The sequence below is a fragment of the Diplodia seriata genome, assembly GCF_021436955.1.
Source record: "Diplodia seriata strain FDS-637 chromosome Unknown scaffold_8, whole genome shotgun sequence".
NCBI classification, from domain to species: Eukaryota; Fungi; Ascomycota; class Dothideomycetes; order Botryosphaeriales; family Botryosphaeriaceae; genus Diplodia; species Diplodia seriata.
Genome location: NW_027117315.1, coordinates 2,276,840 through 2,297,808, shown reverse-complemented (window position 1 = coordinate 2,297,808; position 20,969 = coordinate 2,276,840). Strand labels below are relative to the sequence as shown.

Here is a 20,969-nt window from a genome sequence, read left to right as displayed (position 1 = left end):
CTCCACCGTTGCTATAAAGGCTGTGGTCGAGAGTAGAATTCTAACTTCGGAAATAGTCGAGGTTCTTGAAAACGAGAATGGCAGCCCGGAGCTTCTTGCTTTGCCCAAAGCTCTTGACATACAGACATCACAGCCGGACCGCTCACCGAAACAAGGTGAAATCACTTGAGAATATTCTAAGCCTGTAGCATCATATCAGGTGTTAATTGCCCATCCGGAGTTGCAAAAGCCCAGACCAAAGTAGTATTTCAACCCGGAGATTTGAACTTCCAGGCTTCAACCCCAAACCGAGCCCAATCGGCGACGGGCTACCTACCCCGTGTAGCACCAAGCCTTGCATGGCCACGTCCTTGTCCGTGAATCAAGCCACCACCATAAGCCGCCGCCCTTGGTCGTCATCGTCGTTTTCCAATTTTTTTTTTTCTTCCGACCAACAACACAATGGCGACGACACCGGCAGCGACCGCAAGCCGACCAGGGGCAGCAGCAGCGCCGACCACCGCCCATCGCCACACTCTGCAAAGTGGCAAACACGCTACATGCCGGCAGGCACGGCTCCCGCCGATGCAAGACTGGGCAGGTGGCGGCGGCGGCGGCGGCCAGAGATCCTGTCGCATGGGTCGGTCAGTCGATTTCTCACTTCACTTTACCGGGCGCGCGCAGCAGCAGCAGCAGCAGAAAGATGTGAAAGATCTTCGTTTTCGTCTCACAGGAATCTGGGGTTGAGGCTCGGTGTGGAAAAGTGAACGAGGATATGTATATAGTTGATGAGAAGGTGGAAGGCAAATTTGGCAGTCGCAGCTTTAGGGGTTTCCTGGTGGATATGGAATGAGTGGGATGTGTCACCGGGCCGGGACGGTAGCTTGCGGGACATGATCAACAGGGCGATACCTTTGTAGATGCAATGGAAGCCATTGACAGTACGCTCAAGCTTTCGGTTCTTCGCCAAAACAAAACAGTCCCGCTCCAGTCCTCATCAGCACCGACAGCGCGAACGCAACAAGTATGACCGGCATCGTAGAGACCGCGGAGTGTCGTTGACTGAGGCAGGGTCTCTCCCATCTCAACCTAGATGGTGCAGTTTCCGTCAGGGTGCTCGATGTCATTTGCCGCATGGGCAAAGGAAGACAAACCGCGAGTGGCGTTGATGTGAAACTTCGAGTCGTATGTAAAGAGAAGAAGGGAGAGCAAGGAAGTGAAGTCACGAGGAAGAAGTCTCTGGCTCAGTTTATATATACCATCACCCACGACCCTCTAATTCCTTCTTGATGTCGACCGCCAGAAGCAATCCAAACACCGTAGTCGTCAGCTAGGTACGAAACCAAAGAAAGTCAGTTCCGCCCGCTTGGCGTCAAGGGTTATCGGGGCAAAAAGCGCTACGGGCACTCACGATTGTACTCCCAATCATGATGGTGAGGATCTCCCAGCCACCGGCGAAGACCTTGCCGCGCACAATGGCATTCTGCTGGCGCCAGAAGCGGAAGGCGCCGAGGATGACCATGGCGATGGCGGCGATGATGAAGACGGCGGCCAGCGGCTTGCCGAGGGCGTGGTAGCCGTAGTGCGGGTCCGGGTTGGGGGCGTGCTGCAGGCGCATGAGCTGGGCGATCATGACGCCCGTCATGGAGAGGGCGATGGAGGTGCGCAGGTAGCCGAGGAAGGTGCGCTCGAGGGCTGTTTAAACGAATCCGGCCGTGTCAGCGAAGACTGAGCTGGTGCTGGTGGTGGTTTCGGTTGATATGCACGCACGCCCCGCAGGGTTTCCCCCAGCCAAACTATATCGCTGACATGGGACGAGAAGGAATACCCCGGGACAACAAAAAGACAAACGGCACTCACCCAAATGATCCCTCATCCCACCCGCCGGCACCGTCACGCTGACCTGCCTCCGCCACCACCTCGTCACCACATCCCACCAACCCACCTCCTGCCTCGTCAACATCAGCTTCCTCCGCTCCCTCACGCTGCATTCGTCCCTGCAAGTCGGCACCTCCGACGGCGGCGGCAGCGGCGGCGCATTCTCCAACTCGCCGAGCACCGTCGCGTCGGCCGTGCTGTCCGACACGGTCGGGATGCGGCCGACGATACGGTGCCGCGACGTGGACGAGGAAAAGGTGGAAGAGGCCGAGGACATGGGGGCGAGCTCCGTGGCCTCGCGGTCGTTGGGCGTGGCGAGGGCCGTGTCGTTTAATGCTCGAGCCTCTGTTTGTTCTCCGGCTCCAGCTCCTTCAGCCTCCGAGACGCGGCGAAGAGGGTGGTGGCCATGATGATTGTCGGAAAGAGGCACGCCGCCTGGCTGCACGGCCAGGTCGTCGCCCGTTGTGCCCTCACCTCGCGCTGCACTTGTCGGGGATTGGGCGCAGTCTGACGGGAGGTTACTAGAAGCACAGGAAGGACGATCGGCGGCGCTGGCTGTCGTTGGTGCGAGGCCGTCGCGCGGTGGAGCGTGGTGACGACCGGGAAGCGATGGCGTGCTCGCAACGCTCCCGTTCGATTGGGCGTTTCGTGTGGAGCGACGCGGAGGACTACCACCTTCGGCGCGGGTCGGCTCGTCGTTGCCGTTGCTTCGGTCCATGGTTCGTCCTAGCTTGATATTGCCTTTTCTGTCCGCACATCTAAAGTGTGGAGAAGGTGGCCGCTTTCCAGCCGGCAATGCATTGATCTGGAGTGGCAATTGCGAGCGTGGAGGGGGAGGAGCGACGCAGGCAGAGCGTTCGGCGATTCGCAGCGCCCTCCCTATTGGATGGTCGGCGACCTCTCCTAGGTCCCGCTCCAAGCTCCAAGCTCCAAGCTCCCTCGGGCAATGCTGCAGGACAGGCGGTGACGTCGCCAGCGCGGAGGCACGGCTATGCGCTCTTGGCCGACTCCGATACGCCGGATCGAAACGGCATTGGTCACGCACATATAGGGAGTACCAATATGAGTAGTAGACTTACCCGGCGATTGCATCATCGAACTACAGGTGCGACAGCTTTTCTTCCTGCAGAACCTGCGCAATAAACGACTGGCTTCTCTACGCCTTCAACAATGATCGAGGAGCCAGGACGCAGAAATCAACATCTATTAATTATTTTGGTAATGAGCTACTCTCGTTCCGCCAGTCCACCATTCGGCAATCTATCAGTTTCCCCTGCATCCTGTTGCTCATCTACACACTGGTAGAGAGTCTTCGTGTGCTGAGAAATGTGCGAAAGCCGTGAATACCCAAACGTCTTGCGCCTACAAAGCTGGCACAGAAAGGGAATTCCAAAGACAAAATAATCGCCCAGTAGCAGATCAGTGGTAACCATTGGGGTACGTCTCCCGGCGCTGTGTGTACTTGTCCAAGGTATCCCCACTCATCGTCCAATGTAGATCTCGACCGCCCAAGAAGTTGACCTCAATCCGCCTCACTTCCTGCTTGTCGCCATGTACCAGCTGCGGCTCGTTCAACATTGCGTATCTCCTTATTTCCATCTTTGCTCTTGAGTCATGTGACACATTGACGCCATTTTTGAATTCGTACTGCTGGATAATGAAGTCGATGAAAGCGTTTGTCCGGGCATTGTCCGTCATGCTTGCCGCCGGGTTATAGCTGACCCTGGTCAAGAACGCCGCACTACTATCGCCGCCAGTTGAATGGCTGACCGGCGTCATTGGGGTTGTCCTTGTGCTTAATGAAGAACGAGGTCGCACGGTTGTGTGTCGCACCTGCGCCACTCGTATGGTGTGGTCCGCTCCCTCGTCGCTGCTCCCCTCCTCGTCCTCTATGCTCGTTGTCTGCTGCCAAAGACCCTGAGCCACGCACAGCGGGGCTTTGGGGGATTTTACTTACTGGAGCGGGCTTGGTCGCCGATCTAGTGTTCGTAAGCTCCTCCACCCGCTTCCCCAGCACCTCAAACTTCTGTTTCAACTCGTTGATCTCCCTTCGAAGCTCCTTGTTTTCTTCACGGAGAGTCTTTCCCGGATTAGCTTCCTCTGTGCTGGATTTGCTCCGCTTGATAAACTCCTCCACCGCCTTCTTCGTATCCCCGCTTTCCTTTCTGACCGCCCTGTTCTCATTATCATGACGGCCGAGCACGGTTCTGGTTTCTTCCTCGAGTTTCTTAAATGCCTTCTTCGTCGCATCTGTGTCTTTCTTAAGCTCGTCGACCGCATTTCCGATGTGCTCATTCTCCCTTGTACGCTTCTCGCTCTTTCGAATAAGGTCCTCTTGCAAGAGCTTTTCAAGTGTCGCGCGGTTGGCCATGGATTCTTCACGAAGCTTCTCAACCTCTTCCTTCAGCGCCGCGTTTTCCTCCTTGACCTCTCGAATCTCCGACATCTTGGGTCCATCCTCCCCCCACAGCTCCTCGATCTGGGTGGGGTTGTTGTTTCGCTGCAGGGTCGATGCCTCGTGATCGTGTTCGACGCGGTCCACGCTCCTTTTCAATGCAGTCAGCTCCTGTGCCATTTCCCTCTTGTCTGTCGCCATCCTCGCATCCAGCTCTTTGAGAATCTCCCAAACTTCGGACGCAACCTCGCCGTCGCCGACCATGCTGTTTCTGATCCATATCTCGCTGAGTGGAAGCGGTTGCTGCTGTTCTTGTTGCTGCGACGGGTACTGTTGATGCTGTTGATGCTGCTGATGGCGCTGAGGCTGCGGCAGCGTATTCTCCGTTTGCATGCTGTTCTGCGCGTAAGAATACGGTGTCGGTGTCGGTGCCGACGCCGATGACGACGCGCCGCCGTAGTCACCCATATCGATGTCGGGCGACGTGTCGACAAGGTTGGTGTAGTGTGTAGGAGGGCCCATGAGCGAGCGGAAGCGGATGACCGCGCGTGACGTGGCGCGTAAAGACGACCAGGAAGAAACTTGCGGGGTGTTTGGTGTAAGGTTTGTGTGGAGTGTGGAGTGGAGGTTTCCGCGATCGGTGCTTTTGTACGCGTGGGCGGCGGCGGGAAGGGAAGGTGCGAGTGGGTTGGGTCGGGCAGGAAGGAGCGACACCCACCGCGCGGGAAGACTTGAAGAAAGATCTGGCCTCGGGCAGTGATTGATTTTCTCGGCCAACGCGCACTGTGAATGTACAGGTTTTTCCTTCTTGCGGGTAAGATCGAACTCCACAGAATAGGGTCGAGGCCGATGAGCTGCGGGAACCTGCATGACGCCCCCGTTTGCTTGGACTAGCAAGCAATACTCGACGGTCTTCCGTTCGTCAACCAGTCCCTCGTCGTCCAATATACTTATCTGTTATCTGTCATGGTTGTTGCTTTGAAACAAGGTCATAGCTTGGGGCGGGTTCTTCAGACTAGTTCAGTGACCATTAACTGTTCCACAAAAGCATTAACCCACGGCAATTATGGTGCTCTCTGCTTCACAATTGACGTACCTCTATTCAGTAGAACATCCAGCATCGAGTCTCACTGCCGCAATCCACCAACGTACTAGGTTGTATCTCAACTCTATTGATTGGCTCCCTACCGTACCGTATTCTAACCCGCTCCGTTCAAAAACTCCTCTAGTTCTCCAGGCATGTCTCTTTGCTCATATGATTCCTTCGGTAAACCCATCCTACACCTCCTTCACGCCCTCGGCCTTCGCAAACTCCCCCTTCGGCCAGCCCTCGACCTCGCCCTCCCCGACCGCGACCCACGCGCTCAACGGATCCGCCCAGATCTCCCACCTCTCGAACCGGCCCTCCTCGTCCCAGCCGCCCAAGACGTACACAAACTCCTCGCGCCACTTCCGGCCCGTCTGGACGCTCTCGAACGTCCCCCTCCCCACCACCGTCACCGTCCCCTTCAGCCCGTGGTTCAGCGCGTTCCCGTTGACGCCGCCGTTGCCGCTGCCGTGCCACAGCAATCCCTGCGCCACCTTCTTCGCCGGCTCCCACAGGTGATGATGGAACTGGTTCTCGCTGGCGCCGCCGATGACGCGGCCGCCGGCCGTCGCGTCCGCCTCGAGATCCACCACGAACCCGTCCACGCCGGGGAAGCTGTGCTCGTCCAGGTGCATCCGCAGCGTCTGCGACAGCGCCGCGAAATACCTCTCGCACGCCTCCGCGCCCACGTGCGGCTTGCCCAGGAACGGCAGCCGCCCCGCCGACGCCCAGTGCGGCCCGTGTTCCAGGATCGTCGGCTCCGCCCCGTGCGACGCCGACGCCGGGTTCACGAAGAATTGGCCGAGCAGGTCGCGCGGCGCGGGCGGCGAGAGCAGCGCTTTGCAGAAGGCTTGGGCGCGGTGCCGCAGGAGGCTGGCGCGGTCGTGGTTGGCGGCGGATGACATGATTCGCGGGGGGGTTTTTTTTTTGGTGTTGTTCTTTTATGCTGCTTCGGATTGGATTTCGGTCTGTAACGTGCGGTCGTTGCTGTTCTATGCCGGTTCTTGGTCTATTCTCCAAGTCTTTTTTCCGGGCGATTGGATGGTGTCGTCGGAGGGGTAATCAGGAGGATGCGTGGGTTGTTCCTGAATCGGGGCGGGCCGGGAGTTTTGTTGTTCTGTTCCTTCTGAGAAAGGAAGGATGGCGTGAGTATCACTGCCGCCGATCGCCGACGTCAATCGCGTCTCGGGAAGCGGTCGGGATTCGTGCTGGTTTTCGGCCCCGGGTGTTGCCTAGCCTTCTTCCTTGACTCGGTCGCTTCGGTCGATTACAAGGCGGAGAGGGGAGGGAGTCTGTGTGTGAGGTTGTAGACGCCAAGGAAATTGAATGGTGAGGGAAGTCGCACGCTGAAGTGCCGGTGCTGGTACAGCCTTACCGCGATAAGCTCTCCCACCCGCCTAAATAGTCGTAGAGGGGCAGTCACGAAGCGACCGAGGGGCACGGAGATTGACACCCCTATGACGTCAACTGGCATGATGTTCCGAGCTCCCCGGATCCTTGACTAATGGGCCAGCTCTGTGAGTTCCGTCGCACTGGGCCAGAAGCGCGGGAGTGGGGAAATAATCTGCATGCATGCGGTGTCGGTCTCTGCAGCTTCGGCGGTGAGAGACCCTTTTTCTCCTGAGACCAATTGAGGACGAGAGTGTATCCATTACAGGTAAAGAAGCTACGCTCAAATAGATTAATGGTAAGAATGATAGTACGTGTCCATGTTTCCAATCCCTACACACGAAAGCCCTCCAACTCCAGGCTGCGTAACCGGTCCCATGTATGCCTGCGTACTCAACAATCTGCCGTTTCCTTCCTTCCTATCCATATTACCACACCCCTAGTATCTCCTCCACGGCAAATCGTACTCCGCCGCTGCCTTCACCAATTTCTTGAGACTCTTCTCCATCGCCAGCCTGCCCTCAAGCGTCTGCCATACCCGGTGCGGGGCCTTGTTCACGACAGTCCAGTCGACGAGGTTGTCCGTCAGATGCGTCAAGTCCCTCTGCTTCCGCTCCCACTCGCTGTCCCTCCTCGTTTCGATGCCCGAGCTGACGACCACAACCGGCGCGTCGCGCTGCTGGATCGTCCGGCTGCTGACCAGCTCGTTCTTCGTGAGCGAGTCCGCCACGAGATTCTCTTGCAGTTGCGCTTTGATGTACTTTCCGCTCTGGTACGCGTTGCGACCGTACACCCGGTCCTCGCGCGTGCGGCCGCTGAAGATAGCACCGCCGAGACGCTCAATGCCAAGCGGAGAGATCACGCCCCAGCCCCAGAGCAGGAAGCCGCGGCCGGGCGAGGACAGCCTGTGCAGCAGGTCTTCGTGCATGGGGTCGACCATCATGATGCCGACCACGTCCCGCAGGTGCCTCGACGAGAAGATGCGGCTGGTGACGCTGCCGATACCGGCAGAAACAAGGATCCAGGGGCCTTCTTCCCCTGCGCGAGCGAGAGCCTCCGAGAGCGCATCGGCCGACATGCCAGCCGAGTGCGGAGAGGGCGCATTGTCTGACCAAGCGTAACCAGGTCTGTCCCAGTAGCAGTAGCGGCTGATTGTCCCGTTCTGCATGGCATTGTAGACCCAGTGCTCGAAATCATACTCGGACGGCTCTTCGCCGGCTTCGAGGATGACAGTAGGTTCTTTCTTGTCGTTGGTATACGTGACGTTGCCAACGCAGGCGAGGTGGACTGCGTACTTGTCGCCGTCGACCAAGTATCTCTCGCCATCCATTGACAGCGTCGAGTCGCGCGCACGGAGGCCGAGTGTGCCCGTCATCAGAATGGTGATGACGACGAAGATGATCAGGATAGTGGTCGAGAGCAGCACGGCGACCCACTCTTTCAGTGTCCTCCGGGTCTCCGGTCGGCCAGTCAGGCGCTCCTCCTCTTCGGCCTTTCCCCATGCCACAATGCGATCGGCTATCACGCACCACGCGGCGATTACTACTGCCCACACAGCAGAGGCAATGCCAATCCAGCCTTCCTCAAGCCGTATCCGAGGGACCGCCAGGACGAGGATCATGTCGATGAGTAGTACGCCCGCAACGATCCCAGCGCTTATGCGCATGGCGCGCGAAGGTGCGGAGAAGAAGAGGAGGGCGACCAGTAGGTTGCCGACAGTTAGGGAGGTGAAGGAGAAGTCGAAGAATCCGGAACCGCGCGAATGCATGCCGGGCGGCGAGACGAAGATGCACACCAGGAGCAGCACCCACCACAGGAAGGAGATTACGAGGAAAAGGACGGTGAGGTAGCGCGTGAATCGCACGCTCCAGAGGTTGTAGGGCGAGACCTGTGGCGACTTAGCACGAGCTTCGCTGCACTGTTAGAGGCAATACGTACGGCCGGGTCATCGGGATCCAGGTAGCCGTCGGAATTGGGCGGATGAGGGTGGTGCAAGAGCCTTGTCCGCTCATCGGGCTCGCGTTCGTCGTAGGACCTTCGAGGACCATCGTCGCTGCGGCGCGGGGCCCCAGAATCGGAGCCGTTCATGTCGTCGTCCTTGTTGGAACCCCAAAGAGAGACCATGCTCGCGAGAAAGTCGGGCGATGGGGGGAATTGGTTGGCGATGGTCGCCTTGAGAGATGCGGGGAGGTCAAGGCAGCGGCGAGGAGGCTGGTATTCAGGGTAGACGGAATGGTGATGTGATTGAATGGAGGATCGGAGCAAGGAAGCGGCGCGCTGGCTGGGCCGGGCACGACGTCATCCGGCGCAGCTCTACGCTCAATGCAGCGTCCGCATTTTCGTTTTGCTGCGCGTCACCTTGTCCACTGGCGCGGCCACCCCGCGATGCTTGCTATCTGGCGGATACGGCTCCGCTAGGCCCGGCTTCTCATTCGTGGCCGCAGCTTCGACGGCAAGCTCGTGCGTCCGATGCAGCTCTGAGTGGCCGGCCGCATGTGGGCTCGTGAGCTCTGACCCATGCGCAGATCTGCGTGCATCAAATCACCCGCCATGCGCCTCACACTCCCCTCCATTTAACACCCTCAAATCCACCGCCACCGGGCTGACACCGAGCGAATATCTGATTATCCTCCAGATCCCCATGCATTGAAAGCTAAGCGAAATCGAGATCGATCAGTCTAGCCCCTCCCGCTGTTCTGGTTATCTTTTGGCGCTCAGCTCCGCTGTTAGCGTATACGCCTCATCAACATATCCCCAGATGTTAAGACCGTTCTGGCCCTCGAAATATCATTGCTGCCTGCGGGGTGCGCCCCAACGTTTTCTCAAGCGCATACATGCTCAACGTACCCGTGTAAACTTGAGCGAACGCGAGCAATCACGGTTAATATATCATCCTCGATTCAATATGCACCAACCAAAAATGAGGGATAGGACCAATGAACAAAAAGCCGGTGCGAGGTAGAAAATGTGGATAGTGGTACAAAATTAGGGGCTTGGAGTATCCGACTCTGCCCATCCCATGGTGGCGTTGGCCACTAAAGATCTTACTGAAAACCGCTACGATATGGAAACCTGCAAATGAAAAGCGCTTTTCCGAACGATAACAAGAAGCCGCCACGGAAACTGTAATAGCCAAGTCTATGACCGACACCTCCCCACGAACCAAGTTCGGTTGCGTCATATGCGCCCCATCTGGCGAACGATCCGAGAAGGAGTGGCTTAATGCGTGTATGCACAGTGATTATTCATCGAGTGGGAATCGTGTCGAAAAGTAAAGTGGGTATCTTTCCCGGAACAACAGAGAAATGAACGGATGGCTTGACAGAATACTTGAACCAAAGTCCCAAAAAATCATGTATCCTGAACATTGACGCAAGGGCTGTTAACACAGGATAAGGAAACGTATTGCTTGATGGCAGAGTGTTTTAGTGACTGTGGCCGCTGCCGTCGCCGTGGTTGTGAGGAGACGGGTCCCGCGTTTCCTCGGTGGATTTGGGAGGGCAGCACTGAGTGCTGTCACCGCAAGCCTCTCCACAAGCGAGCAAGCAGGTCTCGGGCTCACTTCTGAGACTTCCCGTCTTGCTAGCCTGCTTGCTGAGCTTCTTGTTGAGTGTGCTGTTCCTCGAGTTCGGGTCGCCATCGCAAGAGCTGTTGTCGCTGCCAGAAGCGGTATGGTTGTGTCCCTCGTTGAGGCAGAACTCGGGCTGGATAGTGGAAGAGTGGATGCCATATGCGTGCAGGCATCTCCGAATTGCACGCGCAAGCTCCATATAGCGTGCGGATCCCTGACCCTTGAAATCATAGTCAACCTGCACGTGTAGGGAGGCAACCAGCTTGGTATCACTGAGCTGCCACACGTGAAGGTGGTGGCAACTGATGATACCAGGAAGATCAAGAATGTCGCTTTCGATATCCTCGACGTTGATGCTGGTGGGCGCAGCCTGGAGCAGGATACGGGAAGCAGCCTTGCAGAGAGGGATAGCCGAGAGGAGGATGATCACGGTAATGATCAAGGAAATGAGAGGATCCGAGTAGAAACGCCAGGAGTAGTCCGTGAGCCAGATGATGAGAGCAGAAGCAATCACACCAATGTTTCCGAGAGCATCACCCATAACATGGAGGAACACTCCACGCATATTGAGATCGTGACCATGACCGTGGCCACCGCCGTGTCCGGCGTCTTGGGGCTGGTTGTGCTTGTGGCCTCCGTGCAAATCGTGCGAGTGACCGTGCGAGTGGCTAGGCTTGCGCCTGGTCGAGCTCTTGCCGTTGCTCTTTTGCAAGAGCGGGGAGTTCTCAGTAGGGGCAGTACCTTCAGCGGTGCCGTTCTCGTTTCCATCGCTATCCGAAGAATCCTCGGACTCGACAGAATCCAGGCGCGCAGCGTTGATGATCTCGTTCCTGAAAGAAGCCGGGTGAACAGGTAGGTCTCCAAACCCGCCATAGCCACCCCTCGACCTCGACCTGCTGTGACGGCGAACCTGGCGGCTCGTGCTAGAGGAAGGCCTGGCGGTAGCCTCGCTCGAGTTGTCTCCCAGATCACTAGAGTTCTTGGACGACCGCTTCATACCTTGGCTCGAGGGCCAATTTCCAAACCTGCTCTCGGGCAAAACATCCACGATGTTACCTCGCTCGTCCGCGATAGCATCGACGGCGTGGTCCGCATGGCTGTGTCCCTCCTCGGCCGCACCAAGCTCATCGTTACCGTGAGAGTGACCGTGTCCGCCATGGCTGTGGCCGTGGTCGTGGAAAAGGAACAGGCCGAGGATATTGGAAGCCAGGCCAAAGCAGCCGACAATAAGGACAAGCCTAGGGTTGCCGACTTCCTGTGGTTCGACAAAACGTTGAATGGCCTCGAGGAAAATGGACAGGCACAGAGCGACGAGGAAAACACCGTTGATCAGTGCTCCGAGGGTCTCGGCGCGTTGGAACTGCGGCGCGGTTAGCGTATTTGTATTTTATTTTTTTTCATTTCCTTCGTCGCGCGAAACTTACGCCGTAGGTAAAAAGTCGCGAATGGTTCGTTGCATTGGCGGCTCTCACAGCCCAAAGACCGACGCAGAGGGAGAGCACATCATTGAGCTACATTGACGTCAGCAAAGATCTGTCAGACATGTCTGGAATCGGAGTTACGAACCATGTGGAAGGAGTCCGCCACTAGCGCCAGGGAATGGACGGAATAGCCTGCGGGACGTTATTAAGAGGCCGTCGTGACGACAGCGCGCTGCATACCGACGATGAGCTCGAGAAAGAAGAAAGCGCTGTCAATGCCCAGCAGAATGGAGATGCGGGTAGTTTTGGAGAGCCCCATGTTGCCGAGTGACGACACGCGTCTGTGGCGTGTTGCAGAGAGCGGGTCGGCGAGAGGGGTCTGCAGCGGCGAGCTGCGCGGTGGTGTCGATAGATGCAGGCGACGACGGGCGTGGGTGTTGTGGAGGGAAGGTGGTTGGAATGAGAGGAGTGCGTCGTAGAGTGGAGGACCCTCAGACTTTGGGCGGGCAATGTATTAATGGCTATCGATAGCCCGGCCGGGGCGTTCGGGCCACTGCGTTGCCCCCCGGGGCGCCGCCCGCAATCCGCCTGCACCTGCGGTACCGCCGAGTCCACATTTGCACGTGCTGAGTTGCTCTGGTGCCACCGCAGGCAAGGAAGAGCACCACACAACGAACACAGCAGCGCCAATAATACTTTTTCTCCGAGGCGAATGCGCTTCAGCGCGGATTGGCACGTCTCAACAAAGGCAATTTAGGCATCGATCTGATCTATTATTTAGCCCCGCAAGGGCCAAGGGGTAAGGGAGTGAACTCCGAACTCCGGTGCGCTTACGACGGCCGAACGCCTCAAGCGGACTTCAGCACGCCACACATTCATCTCTTCGTCTGCAACTGTTGGCATCCTCCTGCCACGTGGTTTCTCCTCCCGATCAACGAAGGCAAGTTGCGGAACTGTGCTGCGTTGGTCGGATCTGCGAGCGAGATCGGTTCCGGCAACGGGCCTCAATTCCGGAATCCATTTCACTTCCAGCCAGTCGGACACTGATCGGGCACCTGCTGCCATCGAGACCCTGAAAGAACAGATCGCTGCAGCATTGAGATCTCCAGACCGTCAGATCTTTGCACTTGCAACATTATGTATTCCGATCTGGCGTCCCGCAGTTTGTTCTTGTTCGAGGACCCTGAGTCAGGAGTGAAACGTCAATGGTCTTCGATGCTACGCCATCACATGGAGCGGTCCTCTTTGCCGAGTGCAAGGAGATCAGCTGGCCATATGCAAACATTTATGCGACTCAGGACGTCTCACAAGGATGATGATCTTGCAGCTGCAGGTAGCTGCAATAAACGAACTCCGCAACCACAACATGTACGGAATTCCGAACAGCTGCCGACTGGGCTGTATAATCTTCTGTCAGCCACAGAAAATTCTAGACAAACCCACTGAAGGCGGGTCTGGACACCGCTTGAGACCGATGGTAAGGTCTCGTAATACTTAGCAAACAAAGAAGTTCTCAATGGCAAAGAGAATGGGGCTCACGTCAACGCGAAGCTTTTGGGCGGGCGGCTCCGGACACTTATGACGGCATACAATCTAACAGGGTCTTGCAAAGGATGCAGAAGGGAATCATCGCGCTGTTGCATGGTTTGAGCGCTGTGCGATCTAGTAACATGCTCTGTGTTCCGCGTGATTTGTGTGCTTTTGCGAGCGTGGGATATCGCCAGCCAAAAGAGAAGCAGGGTAGCTTAAACTGACAATAATGCCATGCCGAAGTTCGGCGGTTGCACGCGCTCCTGCCTAAGGCGGTAATATACAAGGTGATGTGCTTTCGGCCCTTAGCCCCCGCTGCCCGCTGCCCGCTGCCCGCTCAGCCGTCAGCCCTGTCAAACGTCATTCGACCGCTCCCCACTCAACACCAGCGCCTCACTAACGCGTCCTCCGCAAAACTCAGCCGCGATCGCGAAACGCAAACGCGCCGACCATGCGACCATGTCGTTCACCATCCCCGACAGAGTGCTCTGGCTCGGCATAGGCGCAGGCATTTATGCCTTAGTCCGCGGCGTCAGCTACGGCCTGCACGACGTCTACAACCTGACCGAAGTTGCGCCCGCCCCCGACTCGCCGCGCGCCGTCGCACAAGGCACCGAGGATGGTACGTCGCATGAGAGCGATTCGCCATTTCGCGCGTCGTCTGCACTACCGTTGCGCTAACTCTGCGAAACCAGATATCCCGCTGCCGAGCCTGCAGGTCCTCGCGACGCAGCATCCCAACCTCGAGATCCGCAAGGCCGCAACCTCTATCGTGACGACGCGCGTCCTCAATGACCCGTCCACTATCCGCCGCATCCTGGCCGACTACAAAAAGCCCGACGGCGCCCCGGACCAGCGCGCCGCGCGCAACGCCATCCAGCTGATCCGTACCACCAACGGCGTCGACCTCGAGGATTGGGAGGAGGAGCACAACAACGAAGACGATGCCACGGTGGCGGTTGAAGTGGGCTTTGATGCCGCGGGGCGCGGCGGTCGCTCGCGCTCGACCGCGGACATGCGCCGCGAAATGGCGAGCCGCTACTGGGCGGTCGAGCATGTGGATGGCGACGACTGGGACGATGCGTCTGACGACAACAGCCATGCCGCAGATGTCACATCTGACGACGGAAACGACGATCAGGACCTGACTATCACGGTGGGCGGCGGGCGTGCCGACACTGAGAACACCGGCGCTGGAGCGCAGCCCTCGAGGCGTGGTGGCGAATTCGACGCTTTCGTCGAGGCCGACGTATCCGCGCTGTTCGAGGACATCAGTCGCCCAGAACCCTCTTCGGACGGCGTCATCGAAGCTACTTATGGGACTACGGCTGCTGCTTCCGGCAGTGTCCTCCGCGAGGGCGGCGACACCACAACGGTCTGGGACCGCCACCGTCTTCCGGAGAGCCGGCGCGCTCATGGGCTGAGGGAGCGGCGCCGTGGTGACACTAGTCATGTTGTGGAGGATATCCCGAGACCGCACGGTAGGAGACATCTCCGGGCTCGGAGCAGTAGGGAAAGCGAAGAAGAAGTGGCTCGGCGGCGCGTCAGACGTGAGGCCGTTGTCGTCAATGACGGAGACAGGCCGATCAGTCAGGATGATATAATTCAAAGGCCGCTGCAGCGGCGGTCGTATTAGGGTTCTGGGCGATCGACGTCTTTTATAGTATCGCTGTGCATTGGGTGGGAGTTCTTTGGGAGGTTGGCAGGCTGGGATAGCCAATGATGACATTAGCGAGAATGACTGCGATGGCTTCATTGCATGGATGGGGTTTACGGAGTAGGATGCATAATGATTGATGTTTCAGTCTCTGCTACAGCAAAAGGGTTTTCGAAATGAGAATGCTCTTATTGACTATTGATCTCTTTCGTATGGAGTACATCTTCAATGTAAAGACAGTTCGTCGATTTAAATGGTTCTAGACTCAGCTACTGTTCTCCCCTTTCTTCCATGATCTTTACAGTCTCAACCAGCATTCCTTTCCACAGCTACACCTCTCCCATCAGCACAAGCAAGCCATGCTTAAGCTCCAAGGAGCCCACAAGTAGCAAACAGATCCCAGCAAAAGTCTCAACCTCCCCTCCACCATAGCAGCTACCCACACACACACACACACACCCACACACACACATACCCACTCAATCAACAACCCACTCGTCCACCCAAAAATCCAGCACATCCCGCGCCGTCTGCTCCCCAAGCAGCCACACCATCTCCCGCACCTTCCCCCTCACACCCTCGTCCCCGCGCTCGTGCGCGACCGCCACCGCCGCAACCTCGCGCAGCGACCCGAACAGGTCCGTCAGCCGGAACAACGCGTCGCGGCCCAGCGGCACCCCCGCCGTCGCATCCGCCGTGCACCACGGCAGGAGGTCGAAGGCGGTGTTGAACGCGGACGACGAAGACGACGACGACGGCGCGTCTGCTGCTTCTGCTGCTGCCGCCGCCGTTTTGCGCTCCTGCACCAGTCGCGCGGCGCGTCCGGCGGAGTTGGCGCGGATGTAGGTTTTGAGTAGTTGGGGGAGGGAGGTGGTGGATGGGAGGGGGAGGATGGGGATGCTGGAGAGGGCGGGGTCGGTGAGGAGGGTTGCGCTGAGGTGGGCGTGGGCGTGGAGGCCGTTGGTGGGGGGTTGCTGCTGGCCGGGTTGGTTCGTGGCTGTACTGTGCGTGGAGGTGGGGGTGTCTGGGTTGAGTAGGAAGACGATGATGGAGTCGATGCTGCCGTTGAGCGCGGAGAAGTGCTGGATGCGGGAGAGAGTGGTGAGGAGCGCGGAGGGTGTGGTGCAGGTGGGTGAGAGGAGGAGCACACGGAGGGTGCGTGCGGTGTCTGCATTTCCCTGGCGAGGAAGAGGGAGCGCGAGATCATGCGTGCTAAGGCGGTTCTCTGAAGGAGATTCTCAGTGAGGTTATTGATCTGTGGGGTTTGGATTGCTCACCTCGTAGATTTAGCCCTGGGTTTGCGGTGAGGGCTGGGATGACCGATGAGAACGACTTGCGGCGATGAAGAGTTGTACAGAACATCTTGAAGCACTTGTAGCGTACTTTGAGTGAGAAAGAGAGCGTAGGGCCTTATGCATTCAAGAATTGAGGTTTTGGCCATAAGTAAGCTTTTTTATTTGAAGGGGAAGCGCCACCCGGTGAATGATCCTGCCGGTTTCATCAAGAACACCAATGGCAAACCACAACCCACCAATATTCATAACTGCTGCGAGCTTTTCCATTTTTCGCCGGCGAACTAGAAGCCTAGAATACATCAACCAATAGATAACGCCCCAAACCGTCTATAATTTTTTTTCCCAGTAGTTTTACTGAAGATTCTATACGATGGGAGATTGGGGTATCGACAAGTGGCCATGAGGAGAGAATATGAACATATGGTGGGACTGTACAATATGCTTGTTCTAGAGTGATCCCCGAGAGCCATTTTAGGCCTTCCGAGCTTGCGAAAGTGCTGCTTTCGAGACGTTGGGATCTTCCGCGTCTGGCGGCGTAACCTCTTTCGTTGATGGCTCGGGCGGGGCAGCACGCGCCGCTGATGCATGTAAGGCTCGGTGTTCCGCATCTCTCTGGGCTTCTTCACGGGCAACCTCTTCAGGAGCAACGCGAGCTTTGAGCAACTTGATCTCCTCCATAAGCTGCGAGTTTTTCTCCGCAAGCTCATCCAGCCTGTCGTCGACTACGTCCCGGCGGTCACTGGCCTTTTTCCTCGACCTCCACTGCTCCCATATAATGATGCTGCCCGCAACAAGGAACATGAAGGTCTCGGAAATGAAATTGGCGCCCATATCAATGGCCTTGTTCTCAGAAAGAGGTCTGACCCTCGGATTCTTGGGCTTGTGCTTCTCAGTGATTTCTTCTTTCTGTTTCTCCAGCGCCTGCTCGTCCGCTTTCGTCTGCGCCTCGGTCTTGACGGTGGGAACCTGCGCCGCGCGTCGCTTCGCCTCGGCTTCTTTAAGCTCCCTTTGTATTTGTCGTTCTATGACCGCCGGGTCCTGTAGCAATCCTACGCGCCATCGGACGTCGAGACGGTGTAGGGATTGTGCGAATGCGACGCAGGTTCGTCGGAAGCTCTCATGGTTGCGGGCGCTACGTTTAATGCCGTTCTAGCCGCGATCAGCCCGTGCATTATTGATAGTTCCAACTTGGTAGACTCACGGCAATCGGCTTGGCAAGCGTGCGAACGAAGAGAGACCCGATCTTCAGAGTGAGAGACATGGTTGCTGCTGCCTACAACGGTGCGGAGTTGGTGGGAAGCGTGTGGAGCGAGAGTTGGCGGTAATCCTAAGCCATCGAGATCGAATGCGTGCGAGGACTTGGGGGTGTCGGGTCCCAATGCGATGGATTGCACTCGAGTGGACGCGTTTTGCGGGCGATGCAGGACCTGGGGAGGTGCGTCATGCTCGGCGCTCGGCGGGACGCTGGGTGCTGGGTGGTGCCTGCAGTTCGGGCCTAGCGGGGATGGAGTCGGTGGCAGGCGGTGCAGGGGCCGCGCTGGTGGCTGGTTGCTAGGGCACCTACGCGGTAGTGTAAACAGAAACCTCGGTTTCTCATACCGCTTCCGCTGCCCAACCTCCAAGTCCCCAAAACACCATTACGAAATGTCTGTCCACGCCGACCCGCCTCCATCGCTGGTGCGGGAGCCCCATCGATTTGAATATGAAACCGCAGAACAACTCGGGAAGGGCGGCTTCGCCATCTGCCATCGCGCCGCTCTTCTGGACAATGGAAAGCCCACCGGACGGATGGTCGCCTTAAAGATCGTCAAGTCGAAGATGGAACCTCCCAAGCTTGCGCAGAAGGTGTGCAAATACCTGCGTGCCTGCACGCGTCCTGCTGACGTCCAGCCCTAGTTTGTCACGGAACTGCAAATACACTCGAAACTTCACCATCCGAACATCGTCGACTTCTACCGCGCTTTCTCCTTCGAAACCAGCACATACGTCGTTCTTGAAATCTGCGACAACGGGTCCTTGGCGGATATCCTCAAGAAGCGGAGGCATTTCACCATGCCTGAGATTCGCCGCTTCCTAATCCAGACCTGCGGTGCTGTCAAGTACCTCCACCACCGAAATATCATCCACAGAGACCTGAAGACCGGGAATCTCTTCCTTGACAAGGACATGAACGTCAAAGTAGGAGATTTCGGCCTCGCCGCTGTCCTGATTTCGCAAAACGACCTCGGAGCACGAAGGACTACCATGTGCGGAACGCCAAACTATCTTGCGCCGGAGATTCTCGAGAAGGGCGGCAAAGGCCACAACGAGAAGGTCGATCTTTGGGCTATTGGAATCATCGCGTACACACTGGCCGTCGGAAAGGCGCCGTTCCATGCACCAAAGAGGGAAGATATCTACAAGAAGCTCCAGACACGTGATTACAGCTGGCCGGATGCCGCGAAGACGACGAACGACATTTGCCTTGAGCTGAAGGATCTAGTGGGCTCTCTTTTGGTGCATGAGGATGACAGGCCGAGCCCGGATGAGATTGTCAGCCACGACTTTTTTAAGCTTGGATATATCCCTGCGAGGCTGGACGCGAAGTACAAGGCAGGTGCTCCCAAATGGCCCACACGGGCACTCACTGCCTCGGCGCGTGCCCGCGGCTACTCTGATGAGTGGTTCAAGCTCTGTAAGGAGTCAGGTGTCGGTGAAGTTGCAGAGGGTAAGGTTTTTTCCGTCATTGGAGGTAGGAAGATCAGGTCGGTCGTGAAGGACTGCGAAAAGGAACTCGCTCTTGGACGCCAGCCGGTCGTCCCCATTCCGTCCGATACTGTCTACGTGCCGTACCCGGATCGTAATGACTGGCCGGACGTGAACCCCTGCGCACTGGCTGAAATTGTCGAGGATAAGGAATCATCTCAGGAAGGGGGCCACTTGGCTGAGATTACCGGCAACGACCGTGCTCAATCGGCACTTATGAAGCCACCCACGAGAGGGGGCAGGACGTTCTCGCACAAGGAGAATGTTGCGCCACAACCCCTCCAGACAGGCGAGAAGCTGGAGAGGCCGAAGCGCACGAGGAGTGTCCAGGCAGCAATTCGCACAGTCAGTGCGCAGAGGCCGCCGAGGCCATCAAGGGAAATCCACAACGCACCAATGGCTAGATCTGCCAGAGAAATGCCATCATCAGACTCCTCCTTGGAGGAGCTAGGCGAGATTGAGCCAATCCCCAAGGTTCCGGCGCCGGTCAAGAGAAAACAGCCTGAGAGGGTCGACTCGCTAGAACCGACTTCGCGCCCTTCCACGCCCTCCGATCCCTCTCTAATCCCTCATTCCGATCCCGAGTCGGTACTTGCGCGGGTCTCGACATTCCGCGACAACATCGCCAGAGCTTTGGCCAACCGGCCATACGCGACACGGAAGCCAGCCAGTTCGTATTCGCTCCCATTCGTATCGAAATGGGTGGACTACTCCAGGAAACATGGAGTCGGGTACGTTCTTGAAAACGGAAATATCGGGTGCATCCTAGGAGCCACTTCACGCGAACCGGTGACGCATGTGGTGGTCCGAGATGGCTACAAGCACCTGCAGGCGCTTGGAAAAGAGCCAAGCTCGGTTGACAAGGTGCCACTGGAGTACTACACCGACTGTGGGGAGAAGGGATTGCGCAGCACAGAGGTTGCGAAAGAGAGGAGACGTACAACTGGCATTCTCTGGGCCAAGTTCGGCAAGTACATGTGCCAGCAAGGCCCGTCGCAGGGCGACGAAATGCAAAGCGAAGACGACAAAGTTGCCGTGTTCGTCCGATTCTACCAGCGATTCGGAAGCGTGGGAATCTGGGGATTCGGTGACGGCTCGTTCCAGGTAAGCGAAGTGAAGCAGATCATTGCGGCGGGAATAATCGCTCACGCATTACAGTTCAATTTCCCCGACCACACCAAGCTGGTGCTCTCGGCGGACGGCTGCTTCTGCAACTTTACGTGTCTGTCGCTGGAGGCAGCGCAGTACCTGGAGCAGTTCGGCGAGGTGCCGTACAAGTACATTAAAACGCGCAATACTCTGACGACCTCTCTGCGCACCCTACTCAATGCGACGGGAGAAAAGGGCGCGCCGATCAAGGCGCTGGCAGAAGCGAACTACCTCAAGGAGAAGCTGCAGTTCATCATGACGGTCATTGACGGCTGGGTGGCAGGCGGTGGCCTCGGCTGCTCGACGCGGGCAACGGCGCGGCTGCGGTGGGAGGGGCCGCTGGTGGAGGACGAGAGGAAGCAGGAATGGGTGACGGTGGGGCGGGCTGGCGGCGATGCGCCGCGAGGGTCGGCGTAGGCAGCAGTTGCAGTTGCAGTGCAGTTGCAGTTGCACTTATTCCGGGCTGGGTGTTAGTTAGGCGGGCGGAGTTCTTTGGGATTACCCTGCTGACGCTTGGGCAGCATTGGCGGCATGGCTGGGCGTTGGACGAGCAGCCTCTTTTGTGACGCGTCTTGTTCTGTTGGGATACCTTAGGCAGCGGTGGCTTTCGTACAGTAATGACAAATGAACAGGCAGCAATTAATTCGGTCTAGAGCAACCACCAACGGCGCTGCGGGATGTGCGGGAGAGCGCCAGCTGGCAGCGGGTGGATTGCGCGTCGGGCGCAGCACCGCCACGGCGCGCCACAGGCCAGGCTGGAGGCCCCTTCTGCCGCCTGCCGCGCAGTGAAGCCCGGGGCGTGACGCTGCCCAGTGAGTGACGTCCGCCCGCCAGGCCTCTCATTTCGCCCTCCCGTAACATACCGCGCCCCAT

General features: G+C 57.6%; 8 protein-coding genes across 8 annotated transcripts; 2 read left to right on the top strand and 6 right to left on the bottom strand.

Annotated features, from left to right (window-relative positions):
* Positions 1–1,305: 1,305 nt before the first annotated feature.
* Positions 1,306–1,970, bottom strand: SLS55_008312 (uncharacterized protein; the record flags this gene model as incomplete). The annotated part of the gene is made up of 3 exons (XM_066779723.1): positions 1,306–1,344; positions 1,391–1,674; positions 1,964–1,970. The coding sequence occupies 3 exons, from the start codon at positions 1,968–1,970 to the stop codon at positions 1,306–1,308; spliced, it is 330 nt and encodes a 109-aa protein (XP_066630527.1).
* A 1,306-nt stretch (positions 1,971–3,276) lies between these two features.
* SLS55_008311 (uncharacterized protein) lies at positions 3,277–4,774 on the bottom strand (the record flags this gene model as incomplete). Its single annotated transcript, XM_066779722.1, has 2 exons — positions 3,277–3,774; positions 3,815–4,774. The coding sequence occupies 2 exons, from the start codon at positions 4,772–4,774 to the stop codon at positions 3,277–3,279; spliced, it is 1,458 nt and encodes a 485-aa protein (XP_066630526.1).
* Positions 4,775–5,530: 756 nt separating this feature from the next.
* SLS55_008310 (uncharacterized protein) lies at positions 5,531–6,244 on the bottom strand (the record flags this gene model as incomplete). The annotated part of the gene is made up of 1 exon (XM_066779721.1): positions 5,531–6,244. One exon carries the CDS (start codon positions 6,242–6,244, stop codon positions 5,531–5,533), a length of 714 nt encoding a protein of 237 aa, XP_066630525.1.
* A 923-nt stretch (positions 6,245–7,167) lies between these two features.
* SLS55_008309 (uncharacterized protein) lies at positions 7,168–8,852 on the bottom strand (the record flags this gene model as incomplete). Its single annotated transcript, XM_066779720.1, has 2 exons — positions 7,168–8,616; positions 8,667–8,852. 2 exons carry the CDS (start codon positions 8,850–8,852, stop codon positions 7,168–7,170), a joined length of 1,635 nt encoding a protein of 544 aa, XP_066630524.1.
* Positions 8,853–10,153: 1,301 nt separating this feature from the next.
* ZRC1 (Zinc resistance conferring protein) lies at positions 10,154–12,039 on the bottom strand (the record flags this gene model as incomplete). The annotated part of the gene is made up of 4 exons (XM_066779719.1): positions 10,154–11,659; positions 11,724–11,810; positions 11,866–11,912; positions 11,961–12,039. 4 exons carry the CDS (start codon positions 12,037–12,039, stop codon positions 10,154–10,156), a joined length of 1,719 nt encoding a protein of 572 aa, XP_066630523.1.
* Positions 12,040–13,709: 1,670 nt separating this feature from the next.
* On the top strand, positions 13,710–14,886 carry SLS55_008307 (uncharacterized protein; the record flags this gene model as incomplete). The annotated part of the gene is made up of 2 exons (XM_066779718.1): positions 13,710–13,872; positions 13,946–14,886. 2 exons carry the CDS (start codon positions 13,710–13,712, stop codon positions 14,884–14,886), a joined length of 1,104 nt encoding a protein of 367 aa, XP_066630522.1.
* Positions 14,887–16,673: 1,787 nt separating this feature from the next.
* Positions 16,674–17,463, bottom strand: SLS55_008306 (uncharacterized protein; the record flags this gene model as incomplete). The annotated part of the gene is made up of 2 exons (XM_066779717.1): positions 16,674–17,351; positions 17,404–17,463. The coding sequence occupies 2 exons, from the start codon at positions 17,461–17,463 to the stop codon at positions 16,674–16,676; spliced, it is 738 nt and encodes a 245-aa protein (XP_066630521.1).
* A 383-nt stretch (positions 17,464–17,846) lies between these two features.
* On the top strand, positions 17,847–20,513 carry MYO1_3 (class II myosin; the record flags this gene model as incomplete). The annotated part of the gene is made up of 2 exons (XM_066779716.1): positions 17,847–18,047; positions 18,099–20,513. 2 exons carry the CDS (start codon positions 17,847–17,849, stop codon positions 20,511–20,513), a joined length of 2,616 nt encoding a protein of 871 aa, XP_066630520.1.
* Between the last annotated feature and the right edge of the window lie 456 nt (positions 20,514–20,969).